This window comes from Daphnia carinata, chromosome 3 (genome assembly GCF_022539665.2).
Source record: "Daphnia carinata strain CSIRO-1 chromosome 3, CSIRO_AGI_Dcar_HiC_V3, whole genome shotgun sequence".
Taxonomy (NCBI): Eukaryota; Metazoa; Arthropoda; class Branchiopoda; order Diplostraca; family Daphniidae; genus Daphnia; species Daphnia carinata.
This window is the reverse complement of record NC_081333.1, coordinates 11,315,953-11,336,863: the sequence shown is the minus strand read 5'-3', so window position 1 is coordinate 11,336,863 and position 20,911 is coordinate 11,315,953. Positions and strand designations below refer to the sequence as shown.

At 40.6% G+C, this 20,911-nt stretch overlaps 6 protein-coding genes across 11 annotated transcripts in view; 3 read left to right on the top strand and 3 right to left on the bottom strand.

Annotated features, from left to right (window-relative positions):
• The first annotated feature begins 218 nt into the window (after positions 1 to 218).
• LOC130697409 (ATP-dependent translocase ABCB1-like) lies at positions 219 to 4,523 on the top strand. Its single transcript, XM_057520306.2, has 6 exons — positions 219 to 566; positions 632 to 767; positions 831 to 931; positions 992 to 2,315; positions 2,372 to 2,788; positions 2,853 to 4,523. Exons 1-6 carry the CDS (start codon positions 256 to 258, stop codon positions 4,425 to 4,427), a joined length of 3,864 nt encoding a protein of 1,287 aa, XP_057376289.1. The 5' UTR covers positions 219 to 255; the 3' UTR covers positions 4,428 to 4,523.
• Positions 4,524 to 4,667: 144 nt separating this feature from the next.
• On the bottom strand, positions 4,668 to 7,090 carry LOC130697562 (luciferin 4-monooxygenase-like). The gene is made up of 12 exons (XM_057520470.1): positions 6,891 to 7,090; positions 6,625 to 6,832; positions 6,383 to 6,565; positions 6,184 to 6,316; positions 5,954 to 6,116; positions 5,717 to 5,890; positions 5,565 to 5,649; positions 5,441 to 5,502; positions 5,280 to 5,381; positions 5,097 to 5,219; positions 4,865 to 5,033; positions 4,668 to 4,810 (listed from the first exon to the last, which is right to left on the bottom strand). Exons 1-12 carry the CDS (start codon positions 7,029 to 7,031, stop codon positions 4,668 to 4,670), a joined length of 1,686 nt encoding a protein of 561 aa, XP_057376453.1. The 5' UTR covers positions 7,032 to 7,090.
• Positions 7,091 to 7,291: 201 nt separating this feature from the next.
• Positions 7,292 to 8,958, bottom strand: LOC130697561 (indolethylamine N-methyltransferase-like). Its single transcript, XM_057520469.2, has 6 exons — positions 8,858 to 8,958; positions 8,509 to 8,691; positions 8,246 to 8,420; positions 7,874 to 8,102; positions 7,574 to 7,808; positions 7,292 to 7,508 (listed from the first exon to the last, which is right to left on the bottom strand). Exons 3-6 carry the CDS (start codon positions 8,385 to 8,387, stop codon positions 7,302 to 7,304), a joined length of 813 nt encoding a protein of 270 aa, XP_057376452.1. The 5' UTR covers positions 8,388 to 8,420; positions 8,509 to 8,691; positions 8,858 to 8,958; the 3' UTR covers positions 7,292 to 7,301.
• Positions 8,959 to 9,081: 123 nt separating this feature from the next.
• On the top strand, positions 9,082 to 10,746 carry LOC130697414 (ras-related protein Rab-39B-like). The gene is made up of 5 exons (XM_057520312.2): positions 9,082 to 9,423; positions 9,706 to 9,799; positions 9,863 to 9,909; positions 9,977 to 10,199; positions 10,255 to 10,746. Exons 1-5 carry the CDS (start codon positions 9,316 to 9,318, stop codon positions 10,425 to 10,427), a joined length of 645 nt encoding a protein of 214 aa, XP_057376295.1. The 5' UTR covers positions 9,082 to 9,315; the 3' UTR covers positions 10,428 to 10,746.
• The window catches only part of LOC130697413 (IST1 homolog), a 38,235-nt gene continuing 28,060 nt past the window's right edge, over positions 10,737 to 20,911 (bottom strand). The window contains exons 1-6 of one of the 3 annotated variants that reach the window (XM_057520311.2): positions 12,482 to 12,553; positions 12,276 to 12,342; positions 12,107 to 12,213; positions 11,655 to 12,046; positions 11,171 to 11,596; positions 10,737 to 11,091 (exon numbers count right to left, since the gene is read on the bottom strand). In XM_057520311.2, coding sequence (XP_057376294.1) covers positions 10,906 to 11,091; positions 11,171 to 11,596; positions 11,655 to 12,046; positions 12,107 to 12,213; positions 12,276 to 12,322 — 1,158 coding nt within the window. In that variant the 5' untranslated portion in view covers positions 12,323 to 12,342; positions 12,482 to 12,553 and the 3' untranslated portion in view covers positions 10,737 to 10,905. Of the gene's footprint in view, positions 11,092 to 11,170; positions 11,597 to 11,654; positions 12,047 to 12,106; positions 12,214 to 12,275; positions 12,392 to 12,481; positions 12,554 to 20,911 lie in introns of those variants that run through there. The other 2 variants (XM_057520310.2, XM_057520309.1) reach the window with 2 other exon arrangements.
• On the top strand, positions 13,566 to 19,618 carry LOC130697411 (sarcolemmal membrane-associated protein-like). 4 transcript variants are annotated; one of them, XM_057520307.2, is made up of 17 exons: positions 13,566 to 13,715; positions 13,798 to 14,046; positions 14,109 to 14,246; positions 14,316 to 14,463; positions 14,530 to 14,596; positions 14,658 to 14,739; positions 14,801 to 14,968; positions 15,122 to 15,264; positions 15,334 to 15,568; positions 15,631 to 15,855; positions 15,917 to 15,983; positions 16,257 to 16,322; positions 16,537 to 16,821; positions 16,888 to 17,011; positions 17,086 to 17,311; positions 17,375 to 17,512; positions 18,451 to 19,618. In XM_057520307.2, exons 2-17 carry the CDS (start codon positions 13,885 to 13,887, stop codon positions 18,550 to 18,552), a joined length of 2,376 nt encoding a protein of 791 aa, XP_057376290.1. In that variant the 5' UTR covers positions 13,566 to 13,715; positions 13,798 to 13,884; the 3' UTR covers positions 18,553 to 19,618. The 4 variants fall into 4 exon arrangements, with proteins under 4 accessions (XP_057376290.1, XP_059350769.1, XP_059350770.1 ...); XM_059494786.1 differs by having other exon boundaries at positions 13,566 to 14,046; positions 17,378 to 17,512; XM_059494787.1 differs by having other exon boundaries at positions 13,566 to 14,046; positions 17,694 to 19,618.

The following is a 20,911-nucleotide window of genomic DNA, read 5'->3' as shown; positions in this document are numbered from 1 at the left end:
AGCCATAACAACATGTGAACTAGATTATGTCTCGGCTAAACAACATGTCTAAAAAATTCGAGATTGTTGCGTGCGTTCGTAGCAACAAATGTTGCATCATATGTGCCTCAGTCTCGGCATGTGCTAGACATGCACGTTCTCAAATCAGTGCGAGCTGTAACAATCAGATGCGCTCCCCGGTTTATTTTTTAAGTTTATGTGATCTATTAATTCTGTAGAGAATTTCACTCTTAACGTATCACAGACGTCGCAACCATGTTACGTCGATTTCAATGCTGTTCGACGGAAGGAAAGGTAGACGCTTCAGCGACTTCCGTCAATTTTGCTGCACTCTTCCGTTTTGCAACAAAGACGGATGTCATTCTCATGTACGCAGCTGTTTTCGCTGCAATATTAAATGGAGTTTGCCTCCCGTTAATGGTATTAATTTGGGGTGATCTCTCTAATATTATTATCGAATTTTCTGATCCCGAAGTAAATTACACGACGGGGGGCACAAATGAATTCACCAACACATCGGAGTGTCTTCTTCCGCCCAACGCAACTGCCAACGGCCCTGCTTTCACGTAATTTTTATTTTCATTCAAAATACGTTATTGTGTTCTAAATAATGATATTCTGTTGATTGCAGGTTGTTTACGAATGAAAGTGGTGATATTATGAATTCGGTGGTAGTCTTTGCAATTGGCACCACTTGTCTCGGATTGCTTTCCGTTTTGCTAAATTTTGTCTTCATCACATGTTTAAACATCTCAGCTGAAAATCAAGTGACTATTTACTGCTGTAATATTATTCAATCATTCAAATTCCATTACATAAGATTGTATCAGATCTACAGATTAAGGAGCTGCGCCGTGAAGTCCATTTTGGCCCAAGAAATCAGTTGGCATGATACGAGAACGACCGATGGAATGGCCGTTCGAATTTCAGAGTTCGTATACAAATTTCTCTTTATAGATTATATTTAAATTCAACCAAAACTCTTCTGTAGGGACTTGACGAAAATCCAAGATGGAATCGGTGAGAAAGTGGGGCTTTTTATCTCGTATTCTTCAATTGCCACCATCTGTCTCATAACTGCCTTTTATTTTGGCTGGGAGTTGGCATTGATTACATTAGTCGCCTTGCCCGTCCTGACTGTCACGGCTGGAATTTTAGCCAAAATTCAATCGACATTAACAGCCAAAGAAACCGAAGCTTACGCTTCAGCTGGAAGTTTAGCTGAAGAAATCATCGGAGCAATTAAAACAGTCAACATGTTCAACGCCCAAGTGAAAGAAGCCAAACAATTTGAAGCTTCTATCAAACCAGCCCGAACGGCCGGAATTAAACGAGGGCTGGCCACGGCAATTGGAAGCGGTTTAGTTTGGCTCCTCACTTACGCCAGTTATGCGCTCACATTTTGGTACGGTATCAAACTTATCCTGCAATCCAGCTGTAATGGAGAAAGTACCAGCAAGTACGATGCTGGAACACTTAACATTGTTTTCTTTAACATGCTGTACGCCGCCTTAAACGTGGGCAAACTATTTCCTTTCCTCGAAACGTTTTCCGCAGCTCGCGTTGCAGCTGCGGAAGTCTATCGAATCCTTAATCAAATACCAGTGATAGACAGTTCTTCATCCGCTGGAAAACGATTGAAAAACATCAACGGTCACATCAAAATTGAGAACGTACATTTCGCTTATTTCTCACGTCCGGATGTGCCCGTTCTACGCGGGATCAGTTTCGAAGTAGCAGCTGGCCAAACGGTAGCTCTAGTCGGGCAAAGTGGTTGCGGAAAATCTACTTGCGTTCAACTACTACAGCGTTTTTACGACCCTACTCGAGGCAAGATCACAATCGACGGCCATGACGTCAAAGAATTGAACGTGAGTTGGTTGCGTGAAAACATTGGGGTCGTCGGACAGGAGCCTGTTCTGTTCAGCGTGAGTATCGGTGACAACATTCGATATGGGCATCCAAGTTATGATGACGTGTCTCAGGAAGATATCGAACTAGCTGCAAAAAAAGCAAACGCTCATGATTTTATCATATCTCTGCCCAATTCTTACGATACTCTAGTGGGTGAACGTGGCGCTCACCTCAGTGGCGGACAGAAACAACGCATTGCAATCGCCCGTGCCCTCATTCGTAACCCTAAGATTTTATTATTCGATGAAGCTACTTCAGCACTCGACACGAAAAGTGAAGCTGTCGTTCAATCAGCTTTGGATAAAGCTCGGCAAGGACGGACTACTCTAATCGTTGCGCATCGACTCACCACCATCCGCAACGCTGATACAATTCTGGTTTTCAACCGTGGTGTAATTGAGGTGAATTCTGCAGACTTTCTGTTTGAAATTTACCTGAATGTCAAATTACATTTTAGGAGGAGGGAAACCATGATACTCTTATGAACAAAAGAGGACTTTATTATCATTTGGTGGAATCGCAAGAACAAAGTTTTACACCAGACGATCCGAACTTGAATCCTTCGGGGAAACTTGAATTGATCTCAGATTCGCTGCCACAGCAATTAAAAGCTGAGGCCAATGTACCTGAAAATAACGGCGATTCTATTCAGCATCATCTTCCACTCCAACCTAAGGACGATGATGTTTCCATTTGGAAAATATTTCAGTTGAACAAACCGGAATGGGGATACATTACTTTAGGCGTGATCGGATCAACCATATTAGGCTTGAGCACTCCAGTTTACGCCATGGTTTACGGTGAACTTATGGGTTTGTTGGATCCATCGTTACAGCAAGAAGAAGCCCAACATTTGAACGATATCCTTGCATTGGTAAAACACATTTTTATCGATCGCCAGCTGATTGAAATTAACGAAATTCGATTGCCCGTTTCAGATTTTCTTGGGTATCGCATTCGGTACCGGTATCGGTGCTTTTATGCAGACATTTATGCTAACCATTGCTGGAGAAAAGCTCACATTTCGTGTGAGGAAACTAGTTTTCCAATCCATTCTAAAACAAAAGATTGGATGGTTTGATCAGCTGGAAAATTCCGTCGGTTCGCTCTGCGCTCGTCTGTCCGGAGATGCTTCGGCTATCCAGGGAGCCACCGGTGCCAGGATAGGCCTCCTCGTTCAGGTTTCCGTCAGTATCTTATTTGCTCTGACATTATCATTAGTGTACAACTGGAAACTGGCATTAGTCAGCGGCGTATTTGTACCCGTTGTTTTGCTATCGGGCGTTCTGGAAGTCAAAATGAACACGGGCCAAATAACTGCTAAAGCAAAAGCGATGGAACAATCCACTCGGCTTGCTACGGAAGCCATTTCCAATATCCGAACAGTAGCCAGTCTTGGCCTGGAAGAAAAATTTAATACGAATTACATGGCGTCTCTTCGTGAACCTTACAAAGTGGCCAAAAAGCTAACGCCCGTCCGTGCAGTTATCTTCGGATTGACATGCAACATGTCCTGCTTCGCTTCCGTTGTTTGCATGTCTTACGGAACCTATTTAATTCAAAACGAAGACCTGCCTTACAAAGAAGTATTTAAAGTCTGCGAAGCCCTCGTCTTTGGCATGGAAATGGTTGGGCAAACATTGGCGTTCACACCGAATTATGGCCGCGCCAAAACAGCAGCCAAACGGATCTTCCAACTCATCGAATGCGATCCACCGGATGAAGAAACAGCTAACAATTCATCATCAAAATCGGATTATTCAGAGATGGAAGGTAAAGTTGAATTTAGGGGCGTGCATTTCCGTTACCCAACAAGGCCAGAAGGGTCCGTTTTAAGAGGTTTATCCACCGTCATCCAACCTGGCCGAACTGTGGCTCTTGTCGGCCACAGCGGATGTGGGAAATCCACGTTGATTCAGCTCCTCCAGCGTTTTTACGAGCCTGATTCCGGAACGATTCTAGTCGACGACAGAGACATAAGTCTCAGTTCATCAAGTTTACTTCGATCTAAATTGGGTATCGTTTCACAAGAGCCTGTTCTTTTCAATCGAACTATTGCTGAAAATATCGCTTACGGCGACTTGACGCGATCAGTTCCCATGGATGAAATTATCGAAGCCGCAAGAAATGCGAACATCCACACTTTCATCCAATCTTTACCGCTTGGCTATGAGACGATAGCCGGCCAAAGAGGTACGCAATTAAGTGGTGGACAAAAACAGCGGATGGCTATTGCGCGAGCACTTATACGACATCCACGAATTCTCTTACTGGATGAAGCAACTTCAGCTCTGGATACGGAGAGTGAGAAAGTGGTTCAAGATGCGCTGGAACGAGCCGGACAAGGCAGGACGTGTATTATCGTCGCTCACCGTCTTAGCACTATCAAGGATGCGGATGAAATATTGGTGGTTGATAGAGGCCAGATAAGGGAACAAGGAAAACATGGAGAATTAATTCAACTAAAAGGCATTTATCATCAACTGTGGACTCTTCAAGGCCTCAGTCAATGACCTACCTATCGTTGCGCTCTCTCTCGAACGTTCGAAGAAAGGTGGCCTTAAAGGTACCATTGTTGTCGCCGTAAATGACTAGTGAGTTGAAGATGAATCTGACGCTGTTTTGGCAAATTAAACTTGATGTATTCAAAAAATTTGAGATTGAAAATAAACGTTTCTGTTTGGAAAAGGACTTTAAGTGTCTTATGTCAGGATTTTAAGCGATCCACCCACTTTTAAACAAATCAATTAAATCTAGCGAAATGATGAAGGTTTCCAAGCTTCTGATTCTGCTCGATCGCGCAGTTGCTGGCGGACTATTTTGCCCATGACGTTTCTAGGAATCTCATCGATGAACACGAGTCCTCCTCGCAGCAAAGATTCGTCGTGAACGCGATCTGTAAAATAACAAAATCGAATATGATGGCTTTTCAAAATTGGCTGATACATACCGTGTAAAAAGTTTACGAGTCTTCTAGCTTCCAATTTATCGTGACCTGGCTTTTTGATTGCATAAGCCATTGGTAATTCACCATAGTCTTCGCTTTTGATTCCCACAACAGCAGCGTCCTCAACTGCCGGATGGGATTTCAGGATCGCTTCTAGCTGTGATGGAATCACCTGTCCAAACGTGTAAGAGAATTAACATGCCCTGTATAATCTTGGTGTAATTTTTTCCTTTACGTGGTGGCCAAGGTATTTGATTAGTTCTTTATTTCTCTGGACATAAAACACGTCTCCATCGTCATCGTAATAGCCCACATCACCTGTGTGTATCCAACCATCCCTTACGATATCCGTCGTTGCCTGTTAAGGATATTTAAACTGAATCATCTGCCCATTCCGCGATGTTAATGAGATATGTACCTCTGCATTATTCCAATATCCTTTAAACAACGAAGGACCTTTGAAGCATAATTCACCTTTTTGGTTTGGTCCCAGTGTTTCCCCGGTGTTTTCGTCTACCACCTGACAATGTTCGATTTATTTCTTATATTTATCTTTAATATCATTTATTGATACCGTACCTTCATTAGATTCATTGGGCAGAGGTGTCCAACTGAATCTGGTTTCAACTTGTGGTTTTTTCCTAAGGATATAGTGAAGATTTTATGGGACCTTTTAAATGCTATCCGCGAGCGCTTTACTTACTCAACTCTTCAAGGCGATGATCGTTTTCCTCGTAATCGTAAAAGGGACGCATCGTGCCGATGGCGAACTCCGTCATGCCATAAAACTATGGTAGGACCACATCATTTTTTTTAAACAAATGTTCTTTAACATATTCCACAAGATGAACTTGCCATAAAGAAGGTCTTTAGCGAAGTCAACTTCAAGAATAGTTTTTTTTGCAAGTCTTTGCTAATTGACATGCCAGCAGTAAATACGGCCTCTATGCTGGACAAGTTGCTCGTCTCTGATTTCGGATGTTTAGCTATTGCCAATATGTGAGGCAAATAAAGTAATGCACGTTCCGGCTTGATAATTTAAACAATTTAGAAACATGATGTTTTATCGAAAAACTATTCCTTCTTGAGTACCTTGGTTTCTTCAATGGCGGCAAATAGCCATTCGTCTCGGTAGGTCGACATCAAATACGTTTTGCTGTAGATGAGCACATCTCGAAGACCGAAAACGAGGCCCATGACGTTACCTATCCTCGGAACGAAGAGAGTTCTCATTCCGGGTCTGTTAGCCTTTGGTCTGATCAAATAGAAAACTGTGAAACCGCTGATATCTACATGATTACCTCTTGATTTCTAATACACACCGTGCTGTAAGTAAATAACTATAGATGTTCTGCTGAGTTAGAAGAATGCCTTTCGGTTCTCCTGTTGTTCCACTCGAGAATACCATTGATAATGTTTCGTCTGGGTCGTAAGGTTCGGGTCTTTTGAATTCATCTGACAAATGACATTGTGTTTAGACAAATATAACGTTTAAAATTGAGGAATTAACCGCTATATTACCACGATCAAAAGCCTCGTCGCTGAGAAGGCGATCGAATGGAGTGCAGCCCTCGAATTGGCCTAGGACGAAGACTTCTTCTAATTCAGGACATTCAATTTTAATAGCTCGGCACCTTTCCGCACTTTCCATATCGCACAGCAATAAGCGGCTATGGCTAGATCGTATCAGCTGAATCAATAGCTCTGCAATGTGTACAGAGCTGTAAGTCAAGCTTTTATTAGTTAGTTTTTTGTTACTAGACCTTGCGAGAAAGAATGTTGTAAAGATGACGAGACACAGCCTGACATCCATGTCGCCAAAAGGAAACTAAAATAGTTGACATCACTGTAGATTAAGCACGAAATCACCGCTCCAGGTTGACAGGCTCTTCTTTTAAATTGTGAAGCAATTTTGTAAGCATCGTCGATCAACTGACTAGCAGTTACGCTAGATCGCGTTTTCCAGTCAATCTGTAGGTAAAATTGACCACTTATCTTTGGATTACTTCGTAAACTTGGATCCACTTACGAAGAGTTCTAAATCACCGTGAAGTTGTATAAGCTTTTCGACCTCTGAAATGACATAGTCAGGCACGCGTTGCTTTGGAAATTCATCTTCTGGATTTCGGTTAAGATCAGGAAACAGAATTTTATTTTTGATTTGAGCCATTTAAATTTCGCTTTAAAATAGCAGAGAAAGGTCTTCTTACACATCGGCCGCTCAACTGACTTGGTTGAAAAACTGTCACATCATTTATAGCCAATAGCATTTATAATGACATTACCCATATGAGAATACGGTTTGCTGCTGGAACAAACGGACGTTGTCTTTCGTATTAAACAATTCCTACCAGCTTACAATAAAGATCCTTGACATAAACTTGGATATTAAGCTGTGTATTTTTCCCGGGACGATTCCCATGCGTACAACTTCACAGACTCACATCAGTGTTTTCTTTGCTACACAAAAAAACATTGCCGTGTAATCAATGGGCAAATCCGGAGGCCGTAAGTTTCGCGGCAATTCTTCCCAAGTGACAATCTTACAACCAGCGTCTTCCAAGGCCGAATCGATCATTTCCCGTGTGAGTTTAATTCTGGGGACTTTTCTATCACAAATAAAATAATACTCTCCTTCCAGTCCTCCCTAAATTAAAAAAAAAGAAACAATAGGGAAATATTACACAGACATAAAACGAATATTGTATTTACCATCATGATGAGGTGGCCAGATGGTCGTAGGAGTCGAACAACATTCGTGATGGTATTCCGATATTCTTTGGCGGAAGAAGCAGCACATTCAAGGCAAAACACCGATATTATGACGTCAAATATAGTGTCGGTCTTTCCTAACAACGGATCGCTTTGGAGAACATCACACGGTAGTATGGACCGAATGGAACGCCTAGCACGCTCCAGCACCAAGAATGCAGATTCCTGGTGAGCACTATACCACCATTAAAAAGCATACAGCAATTTGCATCAGTCGTGAAAAGAGAATAGCTTATTTACTTCTCAGACTCCAACTGGGCAACGTAACGAGCATAAGACAGCCAAGTTTCATCAGCTTTACGTCCAACAGATAGCCACTCGTTCAATTTTTGTCTGTTTTGTTCCAGGAAGTCGCTACAAACAATCCAGTCAGTCCATTTGCTGGCCGAAATAACGTATATAGGCACAGGTCCTGATCCGACTTCCAAAACGTTTTTCGCAGTGCCTTCCGTGATTTTATTCAATTCAGCTAGATTGATTTTTCAAAAGTTAATTTCAGACATATGCTTCCTAAATTTCATATACCCATAAAAGGCAAACTATTCTTTTAAATACTATGCTGCATAACAACGCGGTTTCTAGTGGCTAGAGCTTTTCAACATTTTAGTTTACCTTGTTTAAAAAACTGATGCAGGTTGCGAAGACAGAACTCGTTTCCAGCATCTAAACCCGAATAGTATCGCCTAATATAATAATCCGGCTGGAATTCCTCCTGATACACCGCGCTTAGAGACTTGTTTTCTTTTTCGACCATTTCGGTAAGTCTTTTTCACTATTGCGAATAATTCTGGGACGGAACAGGAGAAACCGATAAAACAATACGGAAGACGGACGCCACAAAAAGATAAGAAAACAAAAAAAATCCATAGTCCTACTTCCAATCTCTTGCGAATAGAAAATCCGATTGAATGACGTTTTTGAAAATTTAGGCCTTCCTCTAGTTTCATACTTCAGAATCAATGTTCTAAGGTTTCCTGCAACAGTTTTGACTTTTCGAAAGGTATACCTCCGAGGGAGTAGTTTCCTGCTGTCCTGTTTCCTGCTGACGGATTATTTTGCTTTGTCAAAGATGACAAATGTTCAAGAGTTATCATTTTTGTCATAAATAACGTACACAAAAATAGTAACAAAGTCTCTTTTTACAAAACCAGTGGTTCTCTCTTAAGTTAACAAACATTTAAAAAATGTGACGCAAGAAGGAGGCGTATACTTGTTATGCAATACCTTTTGAAGAAAATTTCAGCAACTGTCTCCGAGTTGGAGAGTTACATGGAAACGTCACTGTCCGTCTTCCAACTTCGTTGCCGAACCGAAACTATTGGTTTGGTTGCAAGATTGCCATGCCGATAAATTACATTGGGAAATCATCGAATTACGTCTTTTCTCTTTTGTGTTATTACGTTTTCAATCAAGCTATAAGGTGAAAAAGGAGAAAAGTAATGTTAGGTTAGAAGAATTACTATTTTTTAAAGCTTATATTGGTCAAGGCCAACACGAAATCAAAATCATTTAGTGAGACGTAAATGCGAGACCTTGAGCGTGGTGGGGTAATAGAGGCCCGTTGTTTACTATCGAGACTGAACTAGACATCATGTAAGCCTGTTTTGGTGTGAGGACTCGACATACAAATATTTCACAGCTCAGTTAATTTGCCACTGAGGAATTACGTGGTCACGATCATCATGGTGGAGCCTATTTTCGATTATCAGTTCAGAATCATTATTATTGGGAATAGCACTGTTGGCAAAAGTTCACTGCTCAAGTATTTTACTGATGGAAGATTTGCAGAGGTATTACATTTGGCTACGTTTATTGCTGAAATGTGCTCAATTTCGCCGTTTATCTCATAGTATTGGCAATTAAGAATGCCTGTACCTACCAATTCATTTATTTCCATACATTGTGAATTCAAACTTAAGGAGTCACCTACTGTTATATTTCCTTTGTAACCGTGATACAAATTGAGCTGCATGTAGGAGAAACTCTGTGATATAGTAGTCATTTTTCAGCCATTAGTTAATGAGTTTGCCGAGAGTACTGTAATGTTTAACATCTTGGTGGTTTTATTTCAGGTTTCAGATCCCACAGTTGGTGTAGATTTTTTTGCAAGATTACTGCAAGTTGAAGATGGTACCAGAATAAAGCTACAGTTGTGGGACACTGCAGGTAAGACATAAAACTTGGGAAAAAAAGAAAGTTAATTTTAATGTATTTTTTCTGTTACTCTAGGCCAAGAAAGGTTTCGATCTATCACAAAGTCATATTTCAGGAATTCGGTAAATCAGAATTTCAAATATGTATATATGTATATTAGAACACCTGTCTGAACTCCCATGTCCCCAGGTTGGTGTACTTTTAGTCTATGACATTTGCTGTCGGAAGAGCTTTGAGAATGTTTCCAATTGGATGGTTGAAGCTAAATCACATATTGAGCCACATAGAGCAGTATTTATTCTTGTTGGATGTAAGCTTGATTTGAAAGACCAAAGACAAGTGTCAACTGAAGAAGCTGCAAGGTTTGCTGACTTCAATGAAATGCCATTTGTGGAAACCTCTGCCAAAACCGGTAGGTGTAGTCTTAGTAATAACTATTAATTTTTAATAGCCCATTTGATGCCTAGGTGAAAATGTGGAAGAAGCTTTCCGTATTGTTGGTCAAGAAATATACAACAGGGTGCAGTTAGGTGAATACTCCATTCACGACGGTTGGGATGGTGTCAAAGCGGGTTACAGAAGAGCAGGCCGGGATTATGGTCTTGTAGAAGCTGAAGCTGCCAAGACAACGTGTTGCTGAATCATTTCTTGATTTTCTTCCTTAAGTTTTTTTTTTAGACATTGTACATTTACATGACATGACGTTCTTCTATAGGGAAACTTGTACAGGTAAAAATTCAACGACTTTATAGGCTCAATCTTACTCTGAAGTTCCCATAACCATTTAGTGGAGATGCCCCACAGCAAGATTCCAATTGCTATTAACCACGTGATTATGTTTTGTCCGAACACGTAGTCTTTGAAACCCCTATTGCTTCGTGATTCTTTCTTAACAATTTTGAGACTTTAATCACTACGCTTAAGTGGCGTATAAAATATAACATTAATATTGAACGTAAGGAATTTATATTGATAAATGTAACAAGGATTGACAAGCACACACCGAAACTGTAAACAATAACTGATTTTCCAGGAGATGCTACACTGTCCTGTAGATATCAAGTAACGCCGAATCTGGAAGTTACGCATTTTCAGGCAGCTTCGATGACGACTTCGTATTATTTCTTTTTCTTTAAATCTTCGAAACGACGAGTAAGATCGTCAAAATCAATATCATCATCCGCGTCTTTTTCGCCTGGCCCAGCCAAGTTATCCTGAGGAACGGACGGCAGATCAGGAAGGTCCATATCTGGTGTCGGACTATTTATCTTTGTTCGCGGACTCGGTTTCGGATGTTGGTTTATCTATAAATCAGTTAAATGGTTATTCATTTAGTGTACGTTCACGTTTGGTAACCAACTTTATGGCCTGGCTAAGCTATACCTGTAAGTTTGTATTAAGCGGTTTGCTATTGCTATTACCAGTAGGCGAATTATCTTTTGATGATGCGTTACTGTTTGTTCCTAGATTATTTGGAGGAATATTAAACAAAGGTAATTTCTTTTCTTCCATCACTGGATGAGGAGCTGAGGCTATCGGCGGTTTTTCCTGTTGCTGGTAACTCGGTGGCAATGGGTATCCATAAGGCGGAGGTGGAGACATGGCACTCATTGGTCCATATGCGCCACCAGGAAAAGGAGCGAATCCGGCATTCAGTGGTGGCATCCAACCTTGCGGCGGGCCTCCAGTAGCCCCGGCTGCTTGACCTGGATGGACCCATCCGAGATTACCTCCTCCCATTTTTCCAGCTTCAGTTGCGTTGAAGTCGATCAGAAGAGCTTCTTCAGCAGCAGCTGCCTCTCGCATGATCTGTTATTGGAAATTGCATAATTTCGTGATATTTTTTCTTGAAAAATTAGTAGGTTACCTGCGGGTCCGGTTCATAGAAAACGTTGTAGTTCTTGGCGATTTCGATCAAGTATTTCTCTACCAGAATCTTAGGAGGTGCTTGCACGCTAAGCTTATGCATTAACTTGGGTGCAACAGTGCCTATAGCGTTATCGCGACAAGCCAAGCTGTACGGTTTACCGTATTTAACGCCCAACTGATCAGCTATTATTTTCAGTTCAGCCACATCAGCCTGCATCCTTGGGGCTACCCAAATGAGGCTGGATATGGCTTCAGACAGGCCGTCATCTAAAGTTTTCATCTGTTGCACAAGTCCAAATCTGGCTAGAAGCAAGTCACAGTACATTTCCAGTAGTTCCATTGCTTCCACAAGGTAATCCTCTCTAATGATTTGTTCCACTCGAATTTTGGCTGGAAGAACAAAACAATGTCAACTAATGTAGCAGCAACATAAATAGAACAAAAACTAACCTCTTTCGGCTTTACCAGCAGCAATGTAATCTGCAATTTCCTTCCGAGCCTTCAATGCGAGCTCTGTGTTTTTTTTCTCCAAAAGTTTGAGGCGGTTGACAGCCAGTCTTAAAGTTGCAGGAAACTCTTTTACAAAATGAGCAAAAACATTCAAAGAAATAAAACTAACCTTAGGTTTGTTTTTAATTTGCTGTAATTGGGTCCACTTTCAAACATGATGTTTATTCTCTGAGATCCTACAAACAATAGCAAAGATATGTGGGAGATGTTAAGACGTGAACTCCTAAATTTCGCAAGACGTATGAGTCATCCACAAACAAGGCGAATAAATGACAAGATTAATTTAAAAAGCATGACTAACAAAATCTTTTATACCTCAAATGAAAATATAAAAAAATACACTAAGTTTGTCGAAAATGATAACGCAAGACAGGATTAGGGCGCTATTTTAAACTAATACAATCCTACGCCACTTCCAACAACAAGAAAAACGATTGAGCCCAAGACCTGCAGCAAAAAAAAACAACACAAATCTTGTTCTAGGCTTTAGGACCTGTCAACTACTACCGTCGATAACAGAAGCCTCAACGCACCACAGGTTCGACAACATAGGGCAATAGGGCTCGGACTCGTATCGTTGGCTAGCGTCATTTGTTCTCATTGTTATACATTAGATGGTCTACCTAGTAACTACTCTATGTTAAAACCCCTGTAAAAAAAAAAAGCTACGCATAATATGAAATCAAAATGCCAAGAACTAAGCGCAAAAAAATAATAATATAATAAAGATTCGAACCCGTGAATTCAGCATGACAGCAACGAACCATTCCACAACGTCATACTCGAGGAGTATTAAATATATACATAAGCTGCCTATTTGAATGGTATGGGTATGGGAATACCTAAAGCTAAATTTGATTGGGATGTGCGGTCCTGGCACAGTGGTTATCACCCTCGCTTTGTATTCTCTCGGTCCCGGGTTCAAGTCCCGCCACCTCCAATATCCAAGCCCTCCATTCCCTCCATGCTCTCTTACCTACCACCCCTCCAAATCATCATTCGATTTGCAAGATTCTTCAACTCATCGGATTACCCAGATTCAGCATCTTCATTAAAAACACAAGATTCTTCGTCTCATCGCCTTACGCAAGATTCTACATTCTCACTCGGATATCATCATCATCTACACCAAATGACAACGCTGTATAGAAAAGTGAAAAGAAGAGAAAAAAGAAGAGCCATGCCTACTATAAAGGGCTAAAAATGGCACAAAAAAATCGATCATCGACATCATTTCAAACAAAGCGCAAGAAGAAAAAGTTTTGAAATGTTTGATGAACATTTATTTGTTTCAAGTTCCGGTTGTATTTACTTCCAAGAGATGTCGCGACCGACTTCCGCCCATTTGATATCAACAGTAGGTGGCGCCACCTCGCCTTCCTAAACCCCTCCCTTAGGGTTCGCTTTCCCTTTCTTTAGGGAGAATCAAGTTTAGTGAAATTGTGTGTGGTCTATAGATGAGTTTTGGGCCGTAACTTTAAGCATGATTGGGGATGTACTTAAGGAAATCTTGTCGAGCTGAGTCTTGGTGAAAAACTCCATTGATCTTGTAAGTTTAATCAATAACCAGTGCACGATATTCGGGTTGAAAGACGACAGTGAAAATAACGTCACACTTCTCTCTCTTGAAGTAGTCTGCATGTTATTTTCAAAACAGTGAAAACGAGGAAGGGCGGCTCTTCCCAGAGTTCGACAGTCGTTAATCAAAGGCTGCTCGGATGGTTGTGATCGAATTCGACCTGCCCCGATCCGTCTCCCTTTCCGCGCTGGACGAAAACAATGTGACCCTTAAAGATACCCCCGAAAATGGGGGCCAGGAATCCAACAAGATGGTTCCAAGAGCTACACTTATATGCCGACCAAATTCACACCCTTTCCAGGTACAGGACAAGGCTCTGCCAGGTGGACTTAAATTGATATATTAAAAAACTCTGCTATGCAGGAGAGAAATCTCAGCTTGGAAAGTGCCATGAAAGTTGGACGGTCAGTGGCCAGAGTAAAACCTGCTGTCAACAATGCCATATTCGATTGTAAAGTATTATCTAGGAACCACGCTCTGTTGTGGTACAAAGATGGAAAGGTATTCCCAAGTAATTGACTCCATCCCAAATGAGTTTGATAATTCTCATGTTTCTCCTTCTTTCCTTAGTTTTATTTACAAGACACCAAAAGCAGTAATGGAACATTTGTGAACAATCAGAGATTAAGTAAAGGATCTGAAGAATCAGCACCACGAGAAGTGTGCTCTGGTGATATAGTTCAGTTTGGAGTGGATGTAATGGAAAATTCAAGAAAAGGTATTCATTTCATAATGTTATGTTTTTAGCAAATTGCTTCAACTATTCTCCTTTTTTTTTTTTAAGTTACTCATGGATGTATTGTAGCCACTGTGAAGCTGTATTTACCTGATGGCAAAGAAGCCAAAGCCAGGTTTGTAAATTTGCCATTCCTGATTGAATGATTAAAGTTAATGTATACTTTCTTCCTCCAGTCCCTCAACAGGGATTCAAGAGGAAGAAGACAATTGCGAACTTGGAAAACAAGATCTCTACCAGCTAAATCAATGGATTCAGGTATCTACCTGGGAAGCGCCTGTCACGATCTCGTTTCTCAAATTTTTTTATCGACTTGTAGGAAGCAGTTATTCGAGAACAAGTATTAGAAACGAAACTAGGCTCCTTGCAGCGTATTGTGAGTGCTACTCGCGAAGCAGCTGAAATGGGCTGGACAGCGTTAATGGAGGAAGATAGATTATTAACCCGAATAGAATCCCTCGAAAATCAACTTATCGTATCTTCCAAAGTACGTTCTTCCTTCTTCTCTTTTTAGTTTTTTTTTCTTATATTTAAAATATAGAGTAAAGATTTCTTAACATATAAAATAAAACTAAACAAACAAATTTAAAAAAGCTTACGCGAAGATTGAGTTTGTCATTTCCCGTTCTTTTTTCTAAAGAACTTTCACGAGGATAAACTACGTGAGGAAATCCGTAAATTATATGACGAGAAAAACATTTACCAAGATGTTTCTAAAGAATCTTTGCGGAAAGTGCTCACTGAAAAGATGGAAACTCTTAAAAAGTTACAGGAAACCGAACGGTAAAATAGCGTGATTGTTTTCGTAGTTGAGATAATACTTCACTAGATGTGTTGTCTCTAAATCATTAGATCGTTGAGCAACGCAGAAGATGAACGCGACAACATGAAAGAATTGAACGACAAGCTGAATGAACAAATACTGGAATTGGCTGAAAAATTTGAGAAAGAGTCGGAAGAGTTACAGGCGTGCAAGAGGAAGTTGCAAGAGGCAGACAATCAGCAGATTCGCCTTGAGCAAGAGATGCAATCACGGCAAGACGCACTACGTGAAGCCCAAGAAAAAGAAACAATTCTTTTAGCTCAGGTGATTTTTGAAAATTCTTTGCTTTTGAAATTTCGTTTATAATGGTATCATTTTCAAAACAGGTGGAGAGCAGGCAAGCGGAAATCGATTTCACCAAAGAGCAGCTCGCCAATCTAAGACTACGCCTTGATTCAATGAAAGTAACAGAAGAACTGAAGAAAGATGAAAATGAAATCGGCGGAGATGAAGTTGAAGATAAAAGTAACAATGTCAAAGAAAATCAAACGGAAACGTTAAGACATCGTGTTGCCCAACTTGAGTCACAACTAAAAACATCATACGCAAAAGTAAATCAATGGCTACTAATTACCTGCATCTTTTCTTATTGGCTTTATTTCTATGGCTCAGAATCTCAATGGAGAATTTGTCCCAGATCCTATTGGATACAAGTCAAAAGAAGTTGATCGTCTACAAGGTATGGAATGCCTGCTCCATTTTCAGCTATTTGCCCTATCTTTTTTCTGTTGGTTTTGGATTTCGTTGCCTTATCATTTTGGACTTGGATGGCCGTTCTTACAATTCATTTGTCATACCTTACATTTAAATGCCCATGACCTTTAATTTAACTCGTTTAACATACCCGTTATGTAATTAATGCATAATCCTTCACGTAATGGAGTATTAGGGCTTGATCGAACATTCCTGTCACCAATTTAGATACCTGATTTATTGTTTGGCGATTGTGTAGGTCCGTGCACGTGGGATTGTTATCTTTACCGCAATCAGTTGGCATGTTGTAGTTTAATTTTACAAGGTGACTGAACTAACCCTTTGTGGCACCATTCCAGCTTTGTATTGCTTTCTTTGCTGCATGCCGTTTGTTCTTTGCTTTGTCATTTGCTGACGTGGAACATTTGTAGTCCCCACCCTTTTTTTTTTGCAGCCAAAATTGATCACCCCGAGCTTTATGTTTGCTGTTCTCCACATATGGACAGTAGCTATATTATTTCGTGTTTTTATTACGACAGAGCTTTTGGAAGAAACGCGCGCCAAGTGCCGAGTACTTGAGTCAGAAGTTGAGAGACGGCAGCTGGAAGCACAAGATGGCTGGTCCGCTGCTGCTCACCTACAACAATACTTTAGAAATCTGCACAATATCCTTAAAGGTTCGTCCGAGCAAGATGAGGAATTCACCGATGAACCGTCTGCGCTGGCAGAGCTTGTTCGTACCAGCATCGTTTCGCTAAACAATGAGTATCAAGAGCTTCGAGAAGCGAATGCGAAAAACAAGGACCTCATTTCGCTATTAACACGTAAGACTAAACTTTTTTTTTCCAAAACATATTCTGCATGCTTATTGTTTTCATTCATGATTTCAGTGCGGCTGAGCAATTACGAGAAGGAAGAGAAGCGTGCACAACACACTGCTAACCAGAAGGGTCTGACGTCCGAGATGGAATATCTTAGGGATGAAGTCGCTATCCTCACCATCCAATTAAAAGAGTAATATTAAATTTTGCTTGTCTTCTTTGAATGCCATTATTCTCATGTTCGCATTTGTCGCTTTTACTTCGCAGGATGGAAGTGTCGAGGATAGAACAAATCGAGGAACGCCAGAAATGGCAGAGGGCCTATCAATCGCTTGCGCTCAGCGTCGAGAATCGAGACAGTGGTGTAGCCAGCGGATTTAGCAGTCCAGTCAATAATCCCCCTAGTTCCCGTGATCCTGAAATGAGAGATTCAGGCATTCGGGAACTGAATTCGGCTGACGATCTTGTTACCGACGAATCCATAACCACTCAGGTAAAAGACAAACAAGAATCCAAAATTTAGAAATCCCGAACGTGTGTTTTATTTCATTTCTAGCAGTTGTCTGAGGTACAGAGGGAACTTGAAACATTGAAGCGCCACTACGAAAATGTACAAAGCGAGAAGAAGGAGCTGGAAGAAGAATTTTCCCAGTTAAAGGACAATTACTCGTTGCTCTCTTCTCAGTCAAAAACGGTAAGTCCAAAATCGTTTAATTTTGGGTCTAAATCTTTCTCTCACTTTTGTGCACTACTTTTTACTTATAATTTTTCCTTTCATTTTCTTTGGTTTGACAATGCTGATATTTATTTCTGTCTTTCGTTTTCTTTTCTCTTCTTTATTTTTGTTTCTTTTGAATGCCGAATGCATTTTCTAGGTTGGCCGCTGGATGTATGTAGTCCCATTGGCCGTTCTTGTCTTGGCGGTCCTCATAGCTTTTAGGCCATCGGATTGAAATTAAGATTTAAAAGTTCAGAGAAAGGGGAAACACCGATTCTCTTTCTTTTGTCTTCCTTTAGAAAACAAAACGTGTGTGCCTTTTCAGACATTATTTTTGTTTTTTTGGTCCGCTCTTTCCGTCGACTCTTTTTTTTTTTTAAGGAAACGAACAAAGTGAGAATGAGGAGAAAAAAAATCGGGAAAAACAAAGCAAATAAGAAGCTATTTGAACTCTTCAATAGATTCGACTTTAATTTGAATTTTCCTTTTTCCTCTCTCGCTTGGCTTCCGTTTTCATTTTTTTTTCTGCGGTATTTGTTACCTTCTTATTATTGGCTTTCTTTTCTCTTGTCTGTCGACTTGTGTTTATGTGCCTTTCAAAATTTATTTTAGAGATGAATTTATTGTTTTGTTAGTTCGATGTTCGTGGCCAAAAAGAAAAACAACGCAAAAAAAACCATTCAGAAACATTTTTTATCACTTTTTGTTGCTTCGATTCACGTTATCCTTTAAACTTTCATTTTGCCGTTTCGACTAACACCGCATTGACGTAAGAAATTGATGCCATTGGCGGATACATAGAAAACAAAAAAGCTGATTCATTGGTTATTATTCTTTTTTCTGTCTATGTTCCTCTCTTTTCGTCGTGTGCCTCGTTTTTTTTTTTTGTGGGTGTATCCGCGCGTTTCTTATAGGCGACGGCGTTATGTCTGATGCCCCTGCTCGTATTGTTCGTCTCGTTCTTCCTGGCCTTCTACCGCTTCTTCTCGCGGCTGACGGCCACCTTCGAGCCATGAGAGATTAGCCGGACAACAGGAAGAATGAGTCAATAACACAGCAAAACACCATCAATTGTTATTTCCTGTCCTTATATTGTCGTTGAAAGCTCTTTTTTTTCCACTTTATTCATCCTACGCAAATGGCGGAATAAGCAGACAATGTGCTTTTCGTTTCTTTCTCTCTATTGGAACATTTTGCTAGCAGCAGCAGCTTTTTACTTTTACCAAGTGCCATCAAATGACAAAGAGTGATGTCATAACTAGTGTTTTCGCGTCAGCGCTACAGAAAATGGCTTAGTCTCCTTTCTGTGTAACACGTACAACGTCGGTGGGGGGGAGGGTGGGGACGTAGAGAGTCCTTCACCTGAACCTAACAGGACCTGTGCAGAGTTATTTTTTCTTTTCCTTTAGCTATGTCTCTTATCTATGGTTTCCCACTGTCACACAAAAATACGCACCCCTCCGAAGAATGTTGTTCCTCTTGTGTTTTCTTTTTTGAATTGCATAGTTTTACGGCATAGTTGGGAGTGCAATACTAGCCTCCCGAATGAAATTTTCCCTTTTTCTTTCTTGCGTTCTACCTCTTGTCTATCCACGAGCTCATTATCGCCGATATCTTTCTCTTATACGTGTGACAAACAGTATAAATTTCGTCAACGACATTCATTTCAGCTTCGCGCGTATTCGATTTGATAAAAAAAGAAAAGAGAAGAGGGATCGTATACATTATTGATTGATGGGTCACTGATTTATTCTGTGCTACTCCCATTCGCCTTCTTCAGGGCTTTGGCAACGTGGAGACGGAACCATGAAAATTCCGCTACACTGATGCTGGCCCTGGAGCAGGAGTTGATTTTAATTTTTCCCCTCCAAACTGATAACAAACAAACATGTTCTTTGTTTTGTAGTCTAGTCTTCAACGGATATTGTACACACCCCCATCACTTCTTTCTTTACCCCAACCTGTCTCGATGCCCTGTGTCTTGTTATTTAACTCGCCCTTTAAACCAGAAAAAAAAATTTAGAGAAAGAGCAAAACAAAAACAAAACAAAACTAACAAGACAATACAATACTTTGTTTTTTTGCTTCTTCTTGGTTTAGAACTATGTGAAATTCACAATCGGGTCGGCTAATGTATGAGAGCTGTCCAATATTTCAAATGGTCAAACGTTTTATTAATGTATTTTTTCTCGCTCGTGCAGGATGGAAATGGGTACAAGATATAGTCGCTTTACATTTCTTTTCCCCTCGTGAGGGCCAGCGAAATGCTGGTTGTGTTCATCTGTATAGTAACGAATGGCCGGTTTTGTTTCATACTACTTAAACCGAGAGTATCGCAGAGCACGTTTCATATCTCCCGGCACAGTGTGATTCTGTTAAATTATTCACATTTTTTTTGTTGTTCCCATTTTTTTTTGTTTTCGTTTACTACCAAGATTTTTTCCTATTTGGTCGTACTTGATGAAATGATGACCAAGAAAAGCTGGGCAATCGTGCGCGGCTGGAAATCTGGCCGCCCACTGTGCACAGTTGTTGTTGCTGTGAACGAGTGTGTCTGTGTGGTAAGCAGTGGAGCGTGTTGAGTGTAAGTACCTTTTTTTTTTTCAACATAGAAAACATGAACAAAAACGAAGTTTGCCTTCTCTCTCCCTCTCTGCCAGTTCCAATGCGTCTATATAAGGATCGGGCCGTTCCGGCGGAGGAAGAGTAGGAAAAAAAGAGAGAATGAGCTAGCGCGTGCAGACAGAATCGGAGAAAAAGAAAAAAGAGTCTGGGTAGAATAGATATTTTCTTTTTGGAAGGGGGTACCATATATTTTTTTTTTTCCTTTTTGAAAACCAAGTTCCACCATCGTAAATAATGTATTATTGTTTTTTTTCGAAACCTAAAAGCGCTAAAAAAAAAAAGAGAATGGGAGAGAAAAAAAGAAAAGGTGTGGAGAAGGTGTACATCGAGCTCCGCTAAGCTTTATAGTCTTCTGGACATGAAGCTGTTCGTTGTTGTCGCAGTCGGTTGTGAGAAGTGCGCGAGACGTTACGGATCAACTGGAAGCGGTTAGTTCATTTTTCATTTTTTCTGTGCGGTCTATTGTTACATCTTGCATGTGAACGTGTGATGAATTGAAACATCCGTGGCGTGTGTGATATTGTTCAGAAGGATTCGCCCGTCGAATTCCGTGCACCATTTAAGGCGTATGATTGGAAACATCTCTTAACGATTTTGTCAACAGTTGATTCACATCGCCGTTTGAGGTATGTGACTGTGTGAATGTGTATGCGTTCTTTTTGTTAGCTTCCACGTCAGACCAATACGATTTCGAACCGTGGTGAATCATCCCCGTATAAGTAGACTGTGGGGTCACCTCCCGCCGGTTTG

Excerpts from the sequence above, each read along its gene's own strand:
- LOC130697409 (XM_057520306.2), top strand. The coding sequence starts at position 256 with ATGTTACGTCGATTTCAATGCTGTTCGACGGAAGGAAAGGTAGACGCT. Across the intron at positions 768-830 it reads ACATCTCAGCTGAAAATCAA|ATCTACAGATTAAGGAGCTG; the intron begins GTGACTATTTAC and ends AGATTGTATCAG. Across the intron at positions 2,316-2,371 it reads TCAACCGTGGTGTAATTGAG|GAGGAGGGAAACCATGATAC; the intron begins GTGAATTCTGCA and ends ATTACATTTTAG.
- LOC130697562 (XM_057520470.1), bottom strand. The coding sequence starts at position 7,031 with ATGGCTCAAATCAAAAATAAAATTCTGTTTCCTGATCTTAACCGAAAT. Across the intron at positions 5,503-5,564 it reads TCATCGCCTTGAAGAGTTGA|GAAAAAACCACAAGTTGAAA; the intron begins GTAAGTAAAGCG and ends CTATATCCTTAG. Across the intron at positions 5,034-5,096 it reads TCAAATACCTTGGCCACCAC|GTGATTCCATCACAGCTAGA; the intron begins GTAAAGGAAAAA and ends ACGTTTGGACAG.
- LOC130697561 (XM_057520469.2), bottom strand. The coding sequence starts at position 8,387 with ATGGTCGAAAAAGAAAACAAGTCTCTAAGCGCGGTGTATCAGGAGGAA. Across the intron at positions 7,809-7,873 it reads GCCCAGTTGGAGTCTGAGAA|TGCTCACCAGGAATCTGCAT; the intron begins GTAAATAAGCTA and ends ATGGTGGTATAG. Across the intron at positions 7,509-7,573 it reads CTGGCCACCTCATCATGATG|GGAGGACTGGAAGGAGAGTA; the intron begins GTAAATACAATA and ends TTTTTAATTTAG.
- LOC130697414 (XM_057520312.2), top strand. The coding sequence starts at position 9,316 with ATGGTGGAGCCTATTTTCGATTATCAGTTCAGAATCATTATTATTGGG. Across the intron at positions 9,424-9,705 it reads CTGATGGAAGATTTGCAGAG|GTTTCAGATCCCACAGTTGG; the intron begins GTATTACATTTG and ends GTTTTATTTCAG. Across the intron at positions 10,200-10,254 it reads GGAAACCTCTGCCAAAACCG|GTGAAAATGTGGAAGAAGCT; the intron begins GTAGGTGTAGTC and ends TTTGATGCCTAG.
- LOC130697411 (XM_057520307.2), top strand. The coding sequence starts at position 13,885 with ATGGTTGTGATCGAATTCGACCTGCCCCGATCCGTCTCCCTTTCCGCG. Across the intron at positions 14,597-14,657 it reads GGCAAAGAAGCCAAAGCCAG|TCCCTCAACAGGGATTCAAG; the intron begins GTTTGTAAATTT and ends TTCTTCCTCCAG. Across the intron at positions 14,740-14,800 it reads AGCTAAATCAATGGATTCAG|GAAGCAGTTATTCGAGAACA; the intron begins GTATCTACCTGG and ends ATCGACTTGTAG.